The sequence below is a fragment of the Helianthus annuus genome, chromosome 9 (genome assembly GCF_002127325.2).
Source record: "Helianthus annuus cultivar XRQ/B chromosome 9, HanXRQr2.0-SUNRISE, whole genome shotgun sequence".
NCBI lineage: Eukaryota > Viridiplantae > Streptophyta > Magnoliopsida > Asterales > Asteraceae > Helianthus > Helianthus annuus.
The window spans coordinates 184,893,985-184,912,286 of record NC_035441.2 but is presented as its reverse complement, the minus strand read 5'-3'; the positions used below and the strand labels follow the sequence as shown (position 1 = coordinate 184,912,286).

Here is an 18,302-nt window from a genome sequence, read left to right as displayed (position 1 = left end):
CCCCAAAGCACACCCTGTGTTGCAGCGGGGCGTAAAACGGTGTCAAATAGTACTAATGTCACACAACCGTTATCGACCACCAACGCTGACTCGACCTAGGATCTGCGTGTTGCGGCAAACCTGTCAAACATGAAAAAATATAGTTAAAAAAGTTGAACCACTCTCGTACGTTGCGTCGTATTAACTTGAAAAATTTAGAACTATACGTAAACCGAAAATTTGCCAAAAATGAAAAGTATAAGTGACAAAAGTTGTGAAGTTAAATTGCAAATAATGAAGAGTTTTAGGTTAAAGTTCAAAAACAAATTATGTAGGGTTAAAATTGGAAAAGGTAAAAATCTTTGGGTTAACAGTAATGAAAAGTTTTGGGTTAAAGTTAAAAAAACAAATTATGTAAGGTTAAAATTGCAAAAGATTTAAACCTTTGAATTAAAAATAAAAAATCAAGTTTTTTTTTGAAAAAACCACAAAGCATAATGTACAAGTTTTAATGCATATTTTTGCTGCTTATTTAGAGTAATAAAATAATACATATTAAAAGAAACAAGAAAAAGTTTTAATGCATATTTTTGCTGCTTATTTAGACATACACCACTACATGACATTCAATTATTGGATGTTTGAAAATAATATTCATTAATTTTTAATTCCTTTTCATTAATTTGTTAGTAAGTAGCAAATGCAACCACATTTGAAATACATATTAGATGTTTGAAAATAATTCATTAATTTTTAATTCCTTTTCATGAAAATGGAGTTTCGATTTTAGAATTTAGAAAATAATATTTTTCATCATATTATAACTTTGAATTATGATTTAAGAGACAGATAAATCAATACATTGGTTTCTTAATAGTTAAATCATGGTTCTTATACAAAATTCACATACCATACACGTATATAAGTTGAGCTTTTCGATATATGTATTACATAACTAGAATTAAGAGTAAATTGCGGTTTTGGTCTCTGTGGTTTATAGCCCATTGCAATATTTTACAAAATTCAAATGTCTTGCAATTTACATACCAATGTTTCTATTTTATTGCAATTTCACTCTACTAGACTAAATCCATCCACCTTTAGTTAAATCCTAGTCACATGATAAGTATATGATGGATAAATACGTAATTAGCCATCAAAATTGAAGGGAGCCAGGTCTTTTTAATCTTCATCTCCACATTTTTAATTGAAGAAAAAAAAAACATTCGTCTGAATTCCATAAGTATTTACCTATTACATGCCTCTCAAGTAACTTGGATTTAACTAAAGGTGGATGGAGTTAGTCTGGTAGAGTGAAATTGCAATAAAATAAAAACCTTGATATGTAAATTGCAAAACATTTGGATCCTATAAAATATTGCAATGGGCTATAAACTAGAGGACCAAAACCGCAATTTACTCTAAAATTAAATATAAAAGGTTAATTGAAGTACCATGAAAATCTCAAACAAGATTACATTACACTAATATTAAAAGGAAAATTAAAAGTTATTCTTTTTTCTAACAAGTTTAGAGATTTGTGGTTATACCCATATACACAAAAATAAGGGGAAAAGCACCCAAAAACCATTTTAACCTAACACAATATCATAAAGAAAGTCTATCCATGATTCTTTGGTATTAGGTGTGTGAATTTCTTTGCTATTGGGTTTAGTCTATACGGATTCAAATTAGTTTCAGGTTGAACTAGTAAATCCGTACCCAGTAGGTTGACCTGTTTAATCCATTTGTATTACATTTTTTATTTTAAAATGTACTTTATAAATTAAACCGGTTGGGTATTTTATGCCACAAGTATAAGTTGAAAGAGATATTGACATAGATTTTTATAATTATAATGTAATTGCTTTATATACATTTGCGTTTTTGTTGTAGAAATTAAATTTAAAAATATCATTATGCAAAAACCAATCAGATTAAATATATCATCTTCAAATCAATCCATGAATTAGGGGTGTGCACGCTTCGGTTCGGTTCGGTTTTTGGGTAAAATCAAAACCGAAACCGAAATGTCGGTTTTTGAGTTTTAAAAACCGTTCGGTTTCGGTTTTTTTCGGTTTCGGTTTTTCGGTTTTTACGTCGGTTCGGTTCGGTTTTTCGGTTATTTCGGTTTTTGGAACAAAATTATGTAAGATTTAAAAAATAAAAAGTATAATTTATCTTATAACAATCTTTTTATATGTTTATATTTAAGTTATTGTAGTTAACCTCTTTAATTAATATTGTTTACATAAACCTAACCTTTTAATCTATTCCAAAGTTTTTATTAAATTTAATTTTTATATTAAAGTTTTTTATATCTTATAGGTAATAATAAATCATTTCAGTTATAATGTTTTTTTTAATAAACACTTAACATTCAAAAATAAAATTAACATTTTCTACTAGCATTGGGTTAAACACTTAAACAATTTAAACTTAAACATAAAAATATATGGATTGTAACTTATCGGTTCGGTTCGGTTTTTTTCGGTTATTCAAAAAGTTTATCCGAAAACCGAACCGAAATTTTCGGTTATTAAAAATCCGAAAACCGAACCGTCGGTTTTTGTTTCGGTTCGGTTTTTTCGGTTCGGTTATTTCGGTTATTCGGTTACGGTTCGGTTATTTCGGTTTTCTTGCTCACCCCTACCATGAATATTCATGTCATGTTCAGTTTATGAGTTTGACAAATTATATGTTTAGCACCGCTACATGGCAAATGTCTTCGGATGTACTAATAATCAATACCTACACTTTTGTTTTCTTTTACTCATTTTAAAAAAATATTTTGTCAAGTCCCCTTTATAAAAAGAATACCATGAAGAAAATGTTTAGACTTATAAAATACATTGCTAGTCATTTGACTAGGTGCGACTTATGTTAACCACTGAAAATGAATACGATATGCGTTCAGATGACATGATTATATCTTTTGAGAATCACATAATCATGTAAATTGTGTGACACCGCCTTTTTATCATATTTCAATCTAGCCTCACAATTATCAAACAAACATATAAAAGAGTACGGTTATCCAAATTCAATGAACTTGTCTTTTTAAAAAACATGCGATATTTAGAGCATCTATTTCGCTAAGAAGTGAACTTAGATGTGGAGGGATGTGGCACGAGAGGGGATGGACGCCCCATTGGAGGGGTCATCCGCTTTGCATGGAAAGAAGTTCGTTTGGAATTCCGAATGGGTGGGGGACGAAGATAGTGGGACCCACACTCACACATGAAATATTAAAGAAAGAATGAATAAAAACATTATGTTTCAATTGATGCGACACATTTCCAGAAATTTAGAAAGGGATGCATTGAAAATGCTATTAGAAGATATCTGTAATTTGAACAAGTTTATGTTACATCAACCATACTAATAATGGTTCACTCATTCATTTGATATATAAGCTTGAAACTCCCAATTGTATTTTTAAAGATTTGATATATATAGAAATAGAAGGATAGAACTTATTTTAATTTCAGTTATATAAAAAAACCGAATCAAAATAGTCATTACATGAATTCGATATTTCATTTCATATAAGACTAGGGTATGGGTTCGGGGAAGCCTATGTGGCACCTTCCTCAAGGGGAACACCACTTCACAAATACATTTCGAGACAATCTTGGATGGATCTCGGTTCTCTCTGAGCTCACTTTTTGAAATTTGAGGATGTTGATCGGTTACAGAGGAAAGCGTACACCACCCCCTTGATGTGCAAGATGATAAAGTGAAGGTAAGATGATAATGTGGATATTAGGAAGGGTTACACCACACTCTATTGTCAAGACCATCAATAATAATAATAAAAAAGAATGACCATAATCTAATAAATTCCATCATCATGTGATAATCTTAGGGTGGGCGGGGCACCCACCGAAAACCCACGCGGGGACCCCGGTACCGATTAGGGGAGGTGGCGCCAACATATCGGTGAGGTAGAGAGAGGGAGTGAAATCGGTGGGGCTTCACCGAAGAGAGGGGGAGGAGAGAGGAGGAGTGGACCAATCAAAACTTTTTTTTTTTTTTTTTTTTTTAATAAAAACCAAGTCACCTAAGAGGGGAGTGCCGCCATCAATTTAGGGTGTTAGGGGAGTTTAAGAGGGGAGTTGACGTGGCACACGAGGATTGGTTGGGCGTAAGAGAGGGGACTCACCTCTTAGGTGAGCACCCCTTACACCCTTAGATCAATACAATATAATAATATTAAATGAGTCTGTCCCCTGTATCCCGACATAATGAATTTCGCCAATAGCTCATTCACAGGATTCGTTAAACGTTAAAAAAAAACAATAAAAAAATTGACACGGAATTGTTGGAGATTCGATTCCATCTTCAACCACACTGTTTTTTCTTGACTACAAATTTGTTCTTTTTTCACTTACTTTTTGTTAGGTGAGAACGAAGATAAACTCCCTTTTTTATGTTTACTGTTTACATTCATTCCACCAAGTGTTTCGTCTTATTGTCATTGCTTTTTGTTTTTTATTTCAACTTTTCATTAATTCTTCTCATCCATCTTCCAAAGCAGACTTCTTACCCATTAAGGATCTGTCTTTTAATTATTATATGAAAGTTAGGGATTTTGATTGAAAAAGTCATACCCTTTTCTCTCTTATATATATAGAGTAACATATACATAAAATAGGCACCGGAAGAAATGGGTTCGTATGGAAAGTTAGCAAGAAGGGCTGTGGATACCGTACCACCGGTCATGGTTCAGGTCAATTTCAATTTCAACTTCTTTTTTAGCCCTAAATTTGGTCACAATCGCAACTTGGGGTTCTTGATTGTGGGTGTTTTGATCCAAGATTGTGTTTTTTGATATGGGTTTGCTGTATTTTCTTGTTTTGTGTGTGCAAGATTGTGTTTTTTGATCTGGGTTTGCTGTATTTTCTTGTTTTGTGTGTGCAAGATTGTGTTTTTTGATCTGGGTTTGATGTATTTTCTTGTTTTGTATGTCCAAGATTGTGTTTTTTGATCTGGGTTTGATGTATTTTCTTGTTTTGTGTGTGCAAGATTGTGTTTTTTGATCTGGGTTTGCTGTATTTTCTTGTTTTGTGTGTGCAAGATTGTGTTTTTTGATCTGGGTTTGATGTATTTTCTTGTTTTGTATGTGCAAGATTGTGTTTTTTGATCTGGGTTTGATGTATTTTCTTGTTTTGTGTGTGCAAGATTGTGTTTTTTAGTGTTATAGGGATGTGTGTGATCATTTTAGTAAAAGTGAAAGTGATGTTTTTATGTTTTATGTTTTGCAGATACAAGAATTGCTTCGAGGTGTCAAGGGTGCTGTGTCTCTAGCTCAGGTTGCCATTTTCTCCTTTGTTTCTACTTAATTTTATGAAAATTTAAATTTAATTGCTCAAGAAACTTTTTAGGTTTAAGTCTAATTTTCAAAATTTACAAAGATCATTGATATATATATTTTTTTAAAAGGCAGATCATTTAAATATTTGGGCTGCTAGTTTTAGAATATGAACACTTCTCCCAAGAATTCTTGAATAAAAGTTTCAAAAAGATCATTATATTGAATAAAAGAAGTCGAAAATCGACGTCAAAATTAGAGCTTTTTTGGCTCAAATTAAAATTTTTTGTTGCCAGGATTGTTGTTTTCACACTTGAACTTAAGGAAAAGTTCTGCATTTTTGCAATTAGTTTTCCTGAAAATACAGGTTTATTTTCCCCTTTGTATTGAAATTATTGATGTTTGATTTCAAAAACTTTTTAGTTTTTCCAAAATTCATAAAATTCAATGACATAATTGAGCTCCTAGTTTTTTAGAACATTTTTAATTTGCCAAATGGATTCCATATTGGTGTAACAATCATGGACCCATCTACCAAGAATTCTTGAAGAATTAAATAAGTTTTTTAATAAAAAAAAAACTTGAATTGAAAAAGACTGCTAATTTTTCCATAAGAAAAGACAGATTCATCTGACTGTGGCATATGGTTTTTTTGTAAATACAGGGTGTTGTGTACTGGCAACCACCCCGGCCCGCTTTAGAGAAGGTGCAAAAACTTGTATGGGAGCCTTCAGTTAGTCGTTACGGTGCAGATGAAGGTCTTCCTGAGCTTAGGGAGGCATTGACTAAAAAGGTCAAATTTCAAATTATATGAAATACAATAATATGTTCTTTATATTTATTATTTTTATTATTGCAGTTGCGTGAAGAAAATAATATATGCAAATCTTCAGTGATGGTTACTGCTGGCGCGAATCAGGTATTTAAGGTTGATTTAATGTTAGTTAAATGCTTTCAAGGCGTTTCACAAAGTTTGTTTATACCGTTGTTGTAGGCGTTTGTGAATATTGTTCTCACTCTGTGTGATGCTGGGGATTCGGTTGTAATGTTCGCACCGTACTACTTCAATGCGTACATGTCGTTCCAGATGACAGGTGTCACTAACATTCTTGTGGGTCCCGGTGATCCAGATACGCTTCATCCGGATACAGGTTGAAGCTTTGTTAAACTGTTTTCCTGCACTTTCGATTTGTTAAAAACTTTGCAATTTTCATTTTGCAATAGTTTATTAGATTGGTGCATCACTTTATTAATTCCCGATTTCATGAAACTTTAGATTGGCTAGAAAAAACTTTGCGGGAAACCAAGCCAACACCAAAACTTGTTACGGTCGTTAATCCTGGAAACCCGTCTGGAACTTACATCCCGGAACCCCTTCTGAAGGTAATCTCTCTCGCTGTATATTTACACACACATACACATACAGGGAAAAAGTATATCGTACATTACGGCTTAACGTACTTCACGTACAACAACGTGCGTGATTAATGTTTTCAATATGCGTGATTATTGTGTTTCAACATGCGTGATTTTGGATTTTTGAGTTATAACGTGCGTGATTTTAAAATGAACGTGCGTAATTACCTGTCGTACGTGATGTACGTTAAGCCGTAATGTACGTTAACCTTCCTCCACATACAGGATTAGGTTCAAGAGTGAACACTAGTGTAGCTTGCGAACTGAGTGAACTAATCCTGGCCATACACGTGTGTAGATCAATGGCCAGGATTTGATGTTGAAATACACTAGTGTATTTTACGATTTGATGATGAGATCCTGGCCATACACGTGTGTAGATCAATGGCCAGGATTTGTTCACTCAGTTCGCAAATACACTAGTGTTCACTCTAGAACCCCACCCTACACATACATACATATGTACGTACATACAATGTATGAGGGTCCGGTATAAGGTGATTTTCAGGAAAAAATATATTATGCATCGTTTTTGGTGCTTTAAAAAGTGGTGCATCACTTGTCTACATTGTTGTGCCACTTTTATAACACCATGCGTAGTGGGGCGTTTTTTTTTTTAAATTGCCCATTCACGCCCAATAACGCCCCTTCCCCACTACACCTGGGCGTTATCTTGCAAAAAATGCTCCTTGGCGTGGTTTGAAAAACGCCGAGTGGGGAAAAGGTTGGCCAATCACATTAGAGATTCCATTTGCTTGGCCAATAAGATTTTTAGGTGTTCTTTTTTAATTTTATTTTACTACAAAACATATTGCCCAATAATGCCCCATCCCCACTACACCCATTTTAGAAAACGCCCAATAATGCCCCATTGCTGACGGGGCTGCCACATGGCGCAAAACGCCCAAGGGTGGGGGCATTATTCACCCTTACCACTACGCATGGTCTAACATTGTTGCATTGACCATTTTATAAAACTGATGCATTGATACGACAATTTCGGACGGATTTGCATCCGTTGTTTTGACACTTTTCATTTTTATTATATCCTACATACACATATTGTGTGTGCAACAACGATTCTAATAAAGTTTTTACACTGTTGTTTATGTTTTGCTAGAAAATATCAGATATCTGCAAAAAAGCTGGATGCTGGCTTGTTGTAGATAACACATATGAGTAAGTTACTTCATTTAAAAATTATTTATTTATATAATGATTCAATTTTCTTGAATAAAATCATCTAGGTTAAAAGTTCAAGCACCAATGTAGACAGACATAAGTGTAGTTTAGGCAGGCGTGTGAGCTTGCTGTTAAAAAACACGATTTAGGAGGTTATAAACACTTTTGAGTTATGAAAGTTTTTTTTATTGGAATTTAATAATATTATAATATAATAAATAGGTATTTTATGTATGACGGTTTGAAGCATTCTTGTATTGAGGGAAATCACATTGTCAACCTTTTCTCCTTCTCTAAAGCTTATGGAATGATGGGTTGGCGAGTTGGATATGTAAGTATCGCTTTATTCTTACTTAATACATGCTTATCAACCACATTCATTCTCTTTTGCTTGTGGGGTAGTAGTGGACAAACGGGTGGGTTTGGGTAACGGGCCAAAATGGTTTGCGTCAAATTGAGTGATTTTGTACCTTTTAGGTTTATATCTGAACATTTCTTGTCCAAAGATTTTTACCTTTTCATAAAACAATTAATGTTCTAAATAGAGTGAATTTCAAGGATTGTCCTATATCTTTATACCCATTTTCAGGCGTTGTCCTTTATGTTCAAAATTGACGAGTTTTGTCCTTTAGGCCTAAGCCAGTTAGTTTTTTTCAGTTAAATTTGGTCATGTGCTTTGCACATGAGGGCATTTTGTCAATTCAAAGGTAAGTTCAACGGCAGATTTACAGCTCAAAGCTTCTGCAACCTTTGAATTGACAAAAATGCCCTCATGTGCAAAGCACGTGACCAAATTTAACTGAAAAAACTAGCTGGGTTAGGCCTAAAGGACAAAACGTGTATGATATGAAAACATAAAGGACAAAACTCGTCAATTTTGAACATAAAGGACAACGCCTGAAAATGGGTATAAAGATAAAGGACAATCCTTGAAAATGTGTTTATAGTGTCAGTATCAAACACATCTTTGTCAACAGTTTTCAGTGACAATTTATACCAATTTGTAATTTCAGATAGCATTTCCTACAGAAGTTGAGGGTTTTGCTGCACAATTACTTAAAGTCCAAGACAACATACCGATATGTGCGTCAATAATCTCACAAAAACTAGCCCTTCACTCGATGGAAGTGGGGTCAAAATGGGTCACGGATCAGGTCAAAGATCTGGTCAAGAACCGCCAACTTCTCGTTGATGCATTATCACCGTTAGGTGAGGGTGCGGTCAAGGGCGGAGAAGGGGCCATTTACTTGTGGGCCAAGTTACCCGAGAGGTTTACTGACGACTTTGAAGTGGTTCGTTGGCTCGCTAACAAGCATGGCGTGGTTATAATCCCGGGAAGCTCTTCTGGCTGCCCGGGTCATGTTAGGATCTCGTTTGGTGGTCTGGTGGAGAGTGAATGTCGGGTTGCGTCTGAGAGGTTGAAGAAAGGGTTGGAAGAGTTGGTCAAAGACGGGATGGTTTGACTTTGATATCTAGTGATGTTCAAAATGTTGTGGTTGGATACTGAAACTTAAAATTTGCAAAAAGGTTGAATTTTTACAATAATTGAAAACTTTTTGATGATATTAAAGGTCTCTTTATTTTTCCCTTTTTTCGGGTTTCTTAGATGCTTATTGATATCTTGAAGATCAACTTGTACATTTTGACTTTTGAAGTCAACCAGGATAGTTCTAAACTTCAGTTCAATTGGTTTCATGGAAATTTTTGCGTCGGGTCATGACGCCTACACGAGTTTGTATAACAGTGATAAACTTCTTGTTAATGTTGTATTTAACTGTTAATGACTTCAAATTAGGTCATAAAAAAATTATTATGATTTGAAGATGTAATAATCAAAATTTATTCAACTCTGAAATGGATGAAGCAAGTATCTGGGCCCTCAATACCTGGTCGGGTTAGGCCCGGTTCTGTCTAGATAATAAAGCCCGGTTTGAGCCCAGCAGTCTTAACTTGTCAGTCTTTTAAGGCCTGGTCTGTCTTTCCTTATTAGATTAGAGGTTGACTACACATGAACTTCACATAATATATAATAGGGTTATTAGATTTTATCACCCCAACTATTGACTATTGGTCGCTGACACCCCCAACTATTACTTTGACACTCATCACCCCAAACATAACACTTAGTGTGTTCTATCACCACATCGTTAACTGGTCACTAACTTTTTATCCTGTTACTACACTTTTTGGGGTGTCATAGGGATCTTCGGAAGGTTTTAGGGATCTTAGGACACCCCTAAAAGTGTAGTAACAGGATAAAAAGTTAGTGACCAGTTGGTGACAGAACACACTAAGTGTTAAGTTGGGGGTGGTGGACGTCAAAGTGATAGTTGAGGGTGGCAACAGCCAATGACCAATAGTTAAGGGTGATAAAATCTAATAACCCTATATAATAAGTTAAAAACACATACTGTAATTGTATGTATCAAATTAAAATCTTACGAGAGACACTATAATCCTCTCTCATGTAGTTTGTTTAAGCCAACCCATGTAGACATACGACTATACGAGGCCTATTAGTTGTTGCGAACACTTTATGTCTTTATTACTATTGTAGACGACTTTATAACGTCAAATAGATTGGACTAGGGGGCTGACTTTGTCCACCTTCTACAAAAAGGCATCGCCAACTATAGCCATGGCAGAGCTTGTAAGAGTGTGTAAGGGAATGCTCAATACGAGGTAGTAATCACCACTACAAAAAGTGATAGGTGGGGAAATTTAAAACTCATCGCCACTTCAAATGGAGATGAGTTAAAATCTCTTACATTCTCTTACAAGCTCTCACGTGATTACAATTTTTAAAACTCGTGACCATTAATAGTGGCGATGACCCCCTTTGTAAAAGGCAGACAAAGCCAAACCGCTAGTGATGGAGAGTGCATTTTCATGCTCCATCATGCACAAAATTCTCTATTTACACATACAACCCGTTATAAGTTGAACTGAGCCGTGGCCCACAAACACTCCTATGGACATTTTCATCTACAATTGTGATTGGCTATTCACTACTTGCAGCTAACTTAAATAATCTACCACAACGATTCCCAACTGATCGCCACAATACCAAGTTTTCCACATCTTCCTTGTTTATTAGTTACTTCCAAGTAATAGGTAGTTTTCTAAGTCGTGGGTTTAGTTATTTTAGTAATAGCTATAAATATGATTCGTATGCTTTTGTTTAGATTATGAATGAAAAATATGAGTTAATCTTAATTCTCTTTAAATATTCTTCTAGTTTCCTTTGGCCAACTATATATTAACCGTCGGAACCACATCAGTTTACATATGACGCTACAAAAAAAACATAAAAAGAAACATGAATCTTTTTTCTTGTCTCATACCAAAAAAGACAAAACAGTGGATCCAAAACAAACCAACCGAGAATTCAAAACTTATTTTCTTGAACTTTGACAAAAGCAATGCATGACGTTTAATAAGTTCTGATTAACCTATGAACCAGCTGCGCATTAGTCTCATATTTTTATATAATTTAAGCATAACGAATCCAAGAAGCTGTGTGTTACATGAAACAAGCCAAACGGGTAAGTTAGATTCTGGATTTTTTCTCATGTCTTTAGCATTGATATCGAAACAAATCGGTCACGAGATCACTTTAAATTAGAGGGTAATGTAGCACAGTTTCAAACCAGAAACCTAAAAAAGATTGAAACCAAAATGGGTTCAGAAGCAGCATTTCAGCTTCCAGTAGTTGATTTCTCAGAACTAAACACACAATATCCAGATAATATTATCTGGGAATCTGCAAAAACCAAAGCCTTAGAAGCACTTCAAGAATACGGTTGCTTTGAAGCGACTTTTGATGAAATCTCACCCACCCTTCAAAACACTGTATTTGATGAGCTTGGTCATCTTTTTGATCTCCCATTAGAGACCAAGCAAAAGAACACTTCTGATCGTGAGTTTCATGGGTATATTGGTCAAATCCCGTTCATGCCACTCTATGAAAGCATGGGAATTGATGCACCTTACGTCCCAGAAAAAGTTGATAAGTTCACCAACCTCATGTGGCCTCAAGGAAACCCTAAGTTTTCGTACGTGCATGAATTCAAGTTTCGCTTATTGCTATTTTCGTCTTACAGGTGTAAGCGGGCCGAGTTGTTTGTGAGCTACTCGAGATCAACTCACTGATAACTTGAATCGAGCCGAGTTTACACGAGATCATGAGCCAGAGCTCGAGCTTTTATTAAGACTTATTTAATAACGAGCTTGAGCGAGCTCTTTATTTAAGTTTTATTTTTTTAGCTTTCTTTTTTTCATTCATACTTGCCAAGTTACATCAAATATGCCTGTATAATAATTAATATATATAAAGTTAAAGATAAAATGATTCTATAATATATAGTATATTGGATAGTTCAAATGAGAAGAAATTTTTTGTAAGAAGAAAAAAGAAGAAATTTTAACCAATAAGAATGCTTTATTTTACTTCATTTAATATAAGTATTTAATGTTACTATAAGGGTACATTGGTAAATCTACATAGGTCATTAATTTCTAGTCTTCCTTTTTAATAGCTAACTACATTAAATTTTTTATAACTTAACATCAAAATATATATTTTTTCAAAAAAATAAAATAAAATAATTTAAAGTGTATAATAAATCACGAGTTGTGTAGGATAAATTAAGAGTTGTGTAGGATAAATTTCAACGTGTAGGATGAATTTCGAAATATGTAAGATAACTTTTGATGTGTGTAGGAAAAAAAAAGTTAGTGTGGAGGATACTAGTCTTTATGACTAATTAATTAGTTAAAAATGACAATAAATGTGATAAGTGAAAAAACTATTTAATGTTTTACAAAATTACCCTTTGTTCTTTTTCTTCTCAATTAAATTTTCTTCTCCATTAAATTTTCTTCTCAAATGAACCTTCCCCATATAGTATATTATGTATATAGAAAGTATAGTTATAAATATATATATATGAAAATAATTATGAAAATATATTAATAAAGAATAAACTACTCGAGATTGGCTCATAGAAAACTCGAATCGAGTCGAATACAAATGATACTGAGCCAGACCTTAAACTTTTATTGAGGCTTGATTAATAAATGAGGTCAAGTTTTAGCTTGTGTCTGGAAAAGCTTTTTATTTAATTATATAGTTGTAATTTAATATATATTATGTATATGTTTATATAATATATAATGATTGATAAATATAAATTTTAGATGATATAATTCAACAACATATATTATATATAGAAATTACTTATATATATATTTAGAAATAATTATGAAAATATATGAATTAAATAATTCAATAATTAATAAATAATAAACAAGCCTAGCATGAGCCGAGCTCGCGATTGAAAAAACTAGTCACAAGCTGAGCTTGATTTTTAAAAATAGAGCTTTAAATGATCTGAGCACTTTTAGTTTATATGAGCTGAGGCTTGGCTCGTTTACACTTCTATCTAATATGCATGAGGTTTATTATCGAAATGCAAGAACAAAAACAAAAACAAAAACAAAAACATACATAAATTATTTAATTTTTTTAGCTATGGTTAATATCTGTCTAATGTTTTGTTTCTAACATACATTATTTTTTATTTTTAAATGTTTAATGTGTAGGCAAAGTAAACGAAAATTGTTTTTTTTTTCCCGAGAGAAATAATTATAAATTGTATTTCAAAATTATTTTCTAAAATTTTTTAAGATTTATTTTGCTTTAAATGTTCTTGCAAAAAGTGATGTTTCAAATCCCCTTATCTGATAAATGATAATTATACAAGGCATATATATATGATCAACTTTTAGGTCCTTAAAAGTGTTTCAAACTTGCCTATATATGCAGAAATAGCATCCAAACATACTCGAAGAAGTTGTGGGAATTGGATGGAATGGTGAAGAAGATGGTGTTTGAAGGGTTGAATTTGAGGAAATATCTGGAAGAACACCTGGAAGCAACGAATTATCACCTGAAAGTTATGAAATATCGAGTTGCAGAAGCAAGTGAGTCGACTATGGGATTAGATTCTCATGCTGATACAAGCATACTCACCATTTTACACCAAAATGGAGTTCAAGGCTTAGACATTCGAACTAAAGATGGAGACTGGATTACGGTAACTGTTTCACCAAATTCTTTTGTGGTCATGGTCGGTGAAAGCTTCAATGTAAGTTTCTTTTAATCCATTGAATATAAATATGATATGAGTGAGTGTTGAACATTATATATGATTCTTCTGTGAATGCATGCAGGTTTTGTCAAATGGGAGATTGCATGCACCATTTCATAGGGTGGTGATGAATGCGAACAAGACTAGGCTTTCGGTTGGTTTATTTTCAATGCCGAAAATCGGGACGATTGTGAAACCACCAAAAGAGATGGTGGATGAAGAACATCCGTTGCTATTTAAGCCTTTTGATTATGGGGAGTTCATGGACTACTTCTGTATGGCTGGTGTCAAGAAGGACACTTATGGCCTCAAGACTTATTGTGGTTTATCACTCTGAAAAATACCAAACCTTGAGGCGGAACAAGATTAAATAAATGATCAACTGCCATGATCATAATGCTTTTATTAATACATGTTAGTATGTGTATACATATATATGTTGAAATCAATAACAGAACCTCTTAATATTTGTCATTAAAGCGCATACGCATGTGTGTAATGTGTAATATATGTGTATATATGTACGGGCTTTTTATATTTATATATAAAGTGATTTGTTGTTAAAAAAAATGGGTATATATGTATGTGTGTGCAGGGGCGGACCTACCTCTTTGGTAGGGGTAACCCCCGCTACCCCTTGCAGTGGCGGAGCTTGACCAAAAGTTTCGAGGGGGCGTAAAGTGATGGGACCAAATTTTTTTTCCTATTGTTATGTTTCGGGCCGGGTCGGCTATCGATTCGGGCCAGGTCAAATAATAATAGGTCCATATAAAACTAAAAAAATTCATTCATTCAAAGGACCCGTTCTTACACGTAAAAACTTGCGATTAAGTTTATTGTGTGGTGGGAAATCTAGGGTTAAACAAATAAGAGTTAAAATATATTTACAAAACTATCAATCACTTATATACAAAGTGGTAACAATTTTACTTTAATTTATATATTGTATAAATATTTAGAATATACAAAGTGGTAACAAACTTTACTTTAATTTATTTATTGTATATATATTTAGGAAATATAATTGGGGGAGGCGATCCTATACAATTTTTAAAATTTCCGGACGAAAAATCGGAACCTATACACTTCTAACCGAAACATTGGGGTGGGCGGGTGCACCCCCGGGCACCAATTAACCTCCGCCCCTGACCCCTTGGTCGGAAAAAAATTGGAAAAATTAGTGTAAATTTTGGAAAAATTTGACGTTTTTTCGATTTCGTTACGGCTTATTTATAACACGTTACCCCTTGGTCGGAATCCTAGATCCGCCACTGTGTGTATGGTTGTATGTGTGTATGTATATGAGCCTTTTACATATATAATTCCTTCAATTAAAAAAACAAATATGATTCTTATACGTTTACATTTACGCAACTACTCTCATGTGTCACATCTTTATAATTTAACCGGTTATAAATAAACATTTATACAAAGAAAGACTTCAAAGGGTGTTTTACATTAAGTTTTGTTGGTGCACTTGTGTCTGTACTTTGTCTATATTCGGTCTGTATGTAACGATGTCCTGATTTGTGTTGTAAGTTGACCAAGTCAACCATCCTCCGGTTTGACTTGGACAACAGTTTGTACATTGAAAGATGTTCTGATCGAAGGATAGCTTCTCGAAGGATTCTGTTGATCCTTCGAGGTACATGAAAGATATGGTTCGACTGATTAGACCTCGAAGGATGATCCTTCGAGGTCAATGCTGATGATTCGAACAACTTATCCTCGATAGATGATCCTTCAGACCATCTATCGGATCCTTCGATCTGGCATCATGGGCTGGGTATATATATACCCATGCAGTGTATGTGTGAGTCAGTTCTGCCTTTTGCACATCCGAGAGATAGAGAGCTTTGAGAGCATTCTGTCCGGAACTCACACACACACTTTGAGAGTTTATAGAACATTTCTGTAAACATTGAGCTTGTAACCGAACCCTCATTGCATTAATACAAGTTGTGTTAATCGGTGAACTTGTGTGTTTGTTTCTCTACTTGCTACTAACTCGGTTTGCTTGCTAGCTTGGATTCCGCACTCGCTAGTGAGTTAGTATAACAAGGTTTGAGGTTCGTCATCCACCGGAAAGGGACCTACAAGTGGTATCAGAGCTTGGCTCTTTACCTTGTTTAAAACCGGGTTTTTACAAGTTTTGGTGTGTTGAAACACTTGGTTTTTGCACCTGTTTTTACTTAGTTTCTTGCATTTTCTTTGAGTAAAAACGTGTCTAAACTAACCGGGAGTGTTTAAAGTGGGGTTGGGTAACTTAAAAACTTGTTTTTGAGTAACTTGGTGATTTCCGGCATACTCCGGTAACTATTCCGGTCACCGGACTGTGTGGATAAGATTGTCTACATTTGGTAAACTTTCAGGTCATTTCAAAGTTGGTAGAAATCTGTGTCAGACCTTACCTCCTTTTGCCGAAAGTTGACTTACCAACCTGTCATCTTTTCACCAACCCATCACTTTGTGTCAGTGTGTCAGAACCTCTCGAAAGATATCTTTCGACATCGAAAGACCATCTTTCGATCAAGGAAGGCTCGAAAGATTACCATCCTTCGACCCATCCTTCGAAGTCTGAAACATATCCTTCGAGAAAGGAATCTTTTCGAAAGACAAGCGTCCGAAAGATAAGGATCTTTCGTATTGGTGAATCTTTCGAGATCTGTTGTTCGAAAGATAAGGATTTAACACGAAAGATAAGGATCTTTCAAAAGGGAATCTTTCGTGTTCTTGAATCTTTCGAAATCATTGTTCGAGATTCAACAGTGATCTTTCGAGCACTGTTGATCCTTCGAACAAGATTTGATCTTTCGAAGTGTGGTCTGTTTATTGCTAACAAGTTTCTGTTTTCTTTTAAGATCTTTCGAACTAGGGTCCTTCGACTGTGTGTGATCTTTCGGGTGCTCATCATCTTTCGTGACTTGGACATAGAATTTATTTTTCTTGTCAAAGATGAATCCGAGTTGGTGGGGAAATCCGGCTCCAGACAGTGGAAAATACATGAATACCAGTCAATCTCCATCATGGGCCGAATCTCCGGTATCTACATCCTCACAAACAAATGCCACTCCAGCTGGTCAATGGGCGTTTGTTTCAAATCAAACTCCTAGTATTCAAAGTCTTCTACTAAGCGAAAGTGAAACCGGAAGTTTGAACAGGCCTCCAAAGTTGATGCATCTTAATGAATATCCGGGATGGGTTGATCGTTTCCATACATACATTCTTGGTCAAAATACAGAGTTGTGGTTGCGGTTCACTACGGAATTCGATCAATCTATCGAGGTTGCTGCTTCTTCGACAGCTACATTTGCCGATCTTCCTGATGATCAAAAGAAGACGTATGACTTAGAAAAGAAAGCATACGCTATTCTCACTCAAGCACTGAGCAAGGATATTTATCATCAGTTCGTCAGTTTCAAGACTACGAAGAAGCTGTGGGATGCATTGAAGACAAGAGGAGTAGGTAATGAAGCCACACGTCAACTACGACGAGATCTACTGAAGAAAGAATTCGATGGCTTCACATGTATGGATAAGGAGTCCTTGGGAGATATGACAAGCCGTTTCTATCACCTACTTACTGAGCTGACCAACTTTGAAGTCACAACGACTCCAACAGAGGTGGTAAAGAAGTTTGCCGATGCATTGCCTCCTCAATGGAATAACTTCCTGGAAATCTTGAAGTACAACGGAACGTTGAAAACTACAAATATCAACGATTTCGTGCAGCTTCTGGAGAACAAGGATCAGGAAGAAACGTTGAAGGCAAAGAGAGTTGCAGTGCCACAGAATCCAGAGATGTATTATGGCACCTCCACTTCTTCATCTGCAAAAGCCGGTTCACATGCTCCACTTCAAACGGCGTTTGTCACAAGCACGGATATGTATGGCAATCCAGTGCAAGTTCCTGTAAAGCCGCCTCCAACCACAGATCTGTATGGAAATCCAATACAACCACCTCCTCCTCCTCCTGTTCAACAACCACAATATGCGTGTTATGGAGGAACATCATCTGCAGGTCAACAATCAAAGTCTAGTACCGTTCAGCTCGACACGTCAAGCTTCTCTAAAATCAGTGTAGAAGTAGCTAAGGAACACATGGAGCTGCTTAACACTGTAGTGAGCGCGTACTGTGGGTTAATAGAAGGTCAGATTGGCAACATTAATCTGACACAAGAAGACTACAGGCAGATTGATAAAGAGGAGATGGACTTGATGGACATCAAGTGGGCCTTTGCGAGTGCAGTGAGAAGAGC

At 35.0% G+C, this 18,302-nt stretch overlaps 2 protein-coding genes across 2 annotated transcripts; both read left to right on the top strand.

Annotated features, from left to right (window-relative positions):
* Nucleotides 1-4,372: 4,372 nt before the first annotated feature.
* Nucleotides 4,373-9,482, top strand: LOC110940487 (aromatic aminotransferase ISS1). Its single transcript, XM_035978009.1, has 9 exons — nucleotides 4,373-4,711; nucleotides 5,247-5,294; nucleotides 5,958-6,086; nucleotides 6,153-6,212; nucleotides 6,288-6,444; nucleotides 6,570-6,676; nucleotides 7,830-7,888; nucleotides 8,114-8,222; nucleotides 8,905-9,482. The coding sequence occupies exons 1-9, from the start codon at nucleotides 4,649-4,651 to the stop codon at nucleotides 9,352-9,354; spliced, it is 1,182 nt and encodes a 393-aa protein (XP_035833902.1). The 5' UTR covers nucleotides 4,373-4,648; the 3' UTR covers nucleotides 9,355-9,482.
* Nucleotides 9,483-11,569: 2,087 nt separating this feature from the next.
* LOC110943067 (probable 2-oxoglutarate-dependent dioxygenase AOP1) lies at nucleotides 11,570-14,527 on the top strand. The gene is made up of 3 exons (XM_022184825.2): nucleotides 11,570-11,946; nucleotides 13,719-14,040; nucleotides 14,126-14,527. Exons 1-3 carry the CDS (start codon nucleotides 11,570-11,572, stop codon nucleotides 14,378-14,380), a joined length of 954 nt encoding a protein of 317 aa, XP_022040517.1. The 3' UTR covers nucleotides 14,381-14,527.
* Nucleotides 14,528-18,302: the final 3,775 nt, after the last annotated feature.

What these genes read in the sequence shown, in the direction of transcription:
- LOC110940487 (XM_035978009.1), top strand. Translation starts at nt 4,649, where the DNA reads ATGGGTTCGTATGGAAAGTTAGCAAGAAGGGCTGTGGATACCGTACCA. An exon ending in GTGCTGTGTCTCTAGCTCAG is followed by an intron (nt 5,295 to 5,957) that starts GTTGCCATTTTC and finishes TTGTAAATACAG; the next exon opens with GGTGTTGTGTACTGGCAACC. An exon ending in TTACTGCTGGCGCGAATCAG is followed by an intron (nt 6,213 to 6,287) that starts GTATTTAAGGTT and finishes CCGTTGTTGTAG; the next exon opens with GCGTTTGTGAATATTGTTCT.
- LOC110943067 (XM_022184825.2), top strand. Translation starts at nt 11,570, where the DNA reads ATGGGTTCAGAAGCAGCATTTCAGCTTCCAGTAGTTGATTTCTCAGAA. An exon ending in CAAGGAAACCCTAAGTTTTC is followed by an intron (nt 11,947 to 13,718) that starts GTACGTGCATGA and finishes CTATATATGCAG; the next exon opens with AAATAGCATCCAAACATACT. An exon ending in TGGTCGGTGAAAGCTTCAAT is followed by an intron (nt 14,041 to 14,125) that starts GTAAGTTTCTTT and finishes GAATGCATGCAG; the next exon opens with GTTTTGTCAAATGGGAGATT.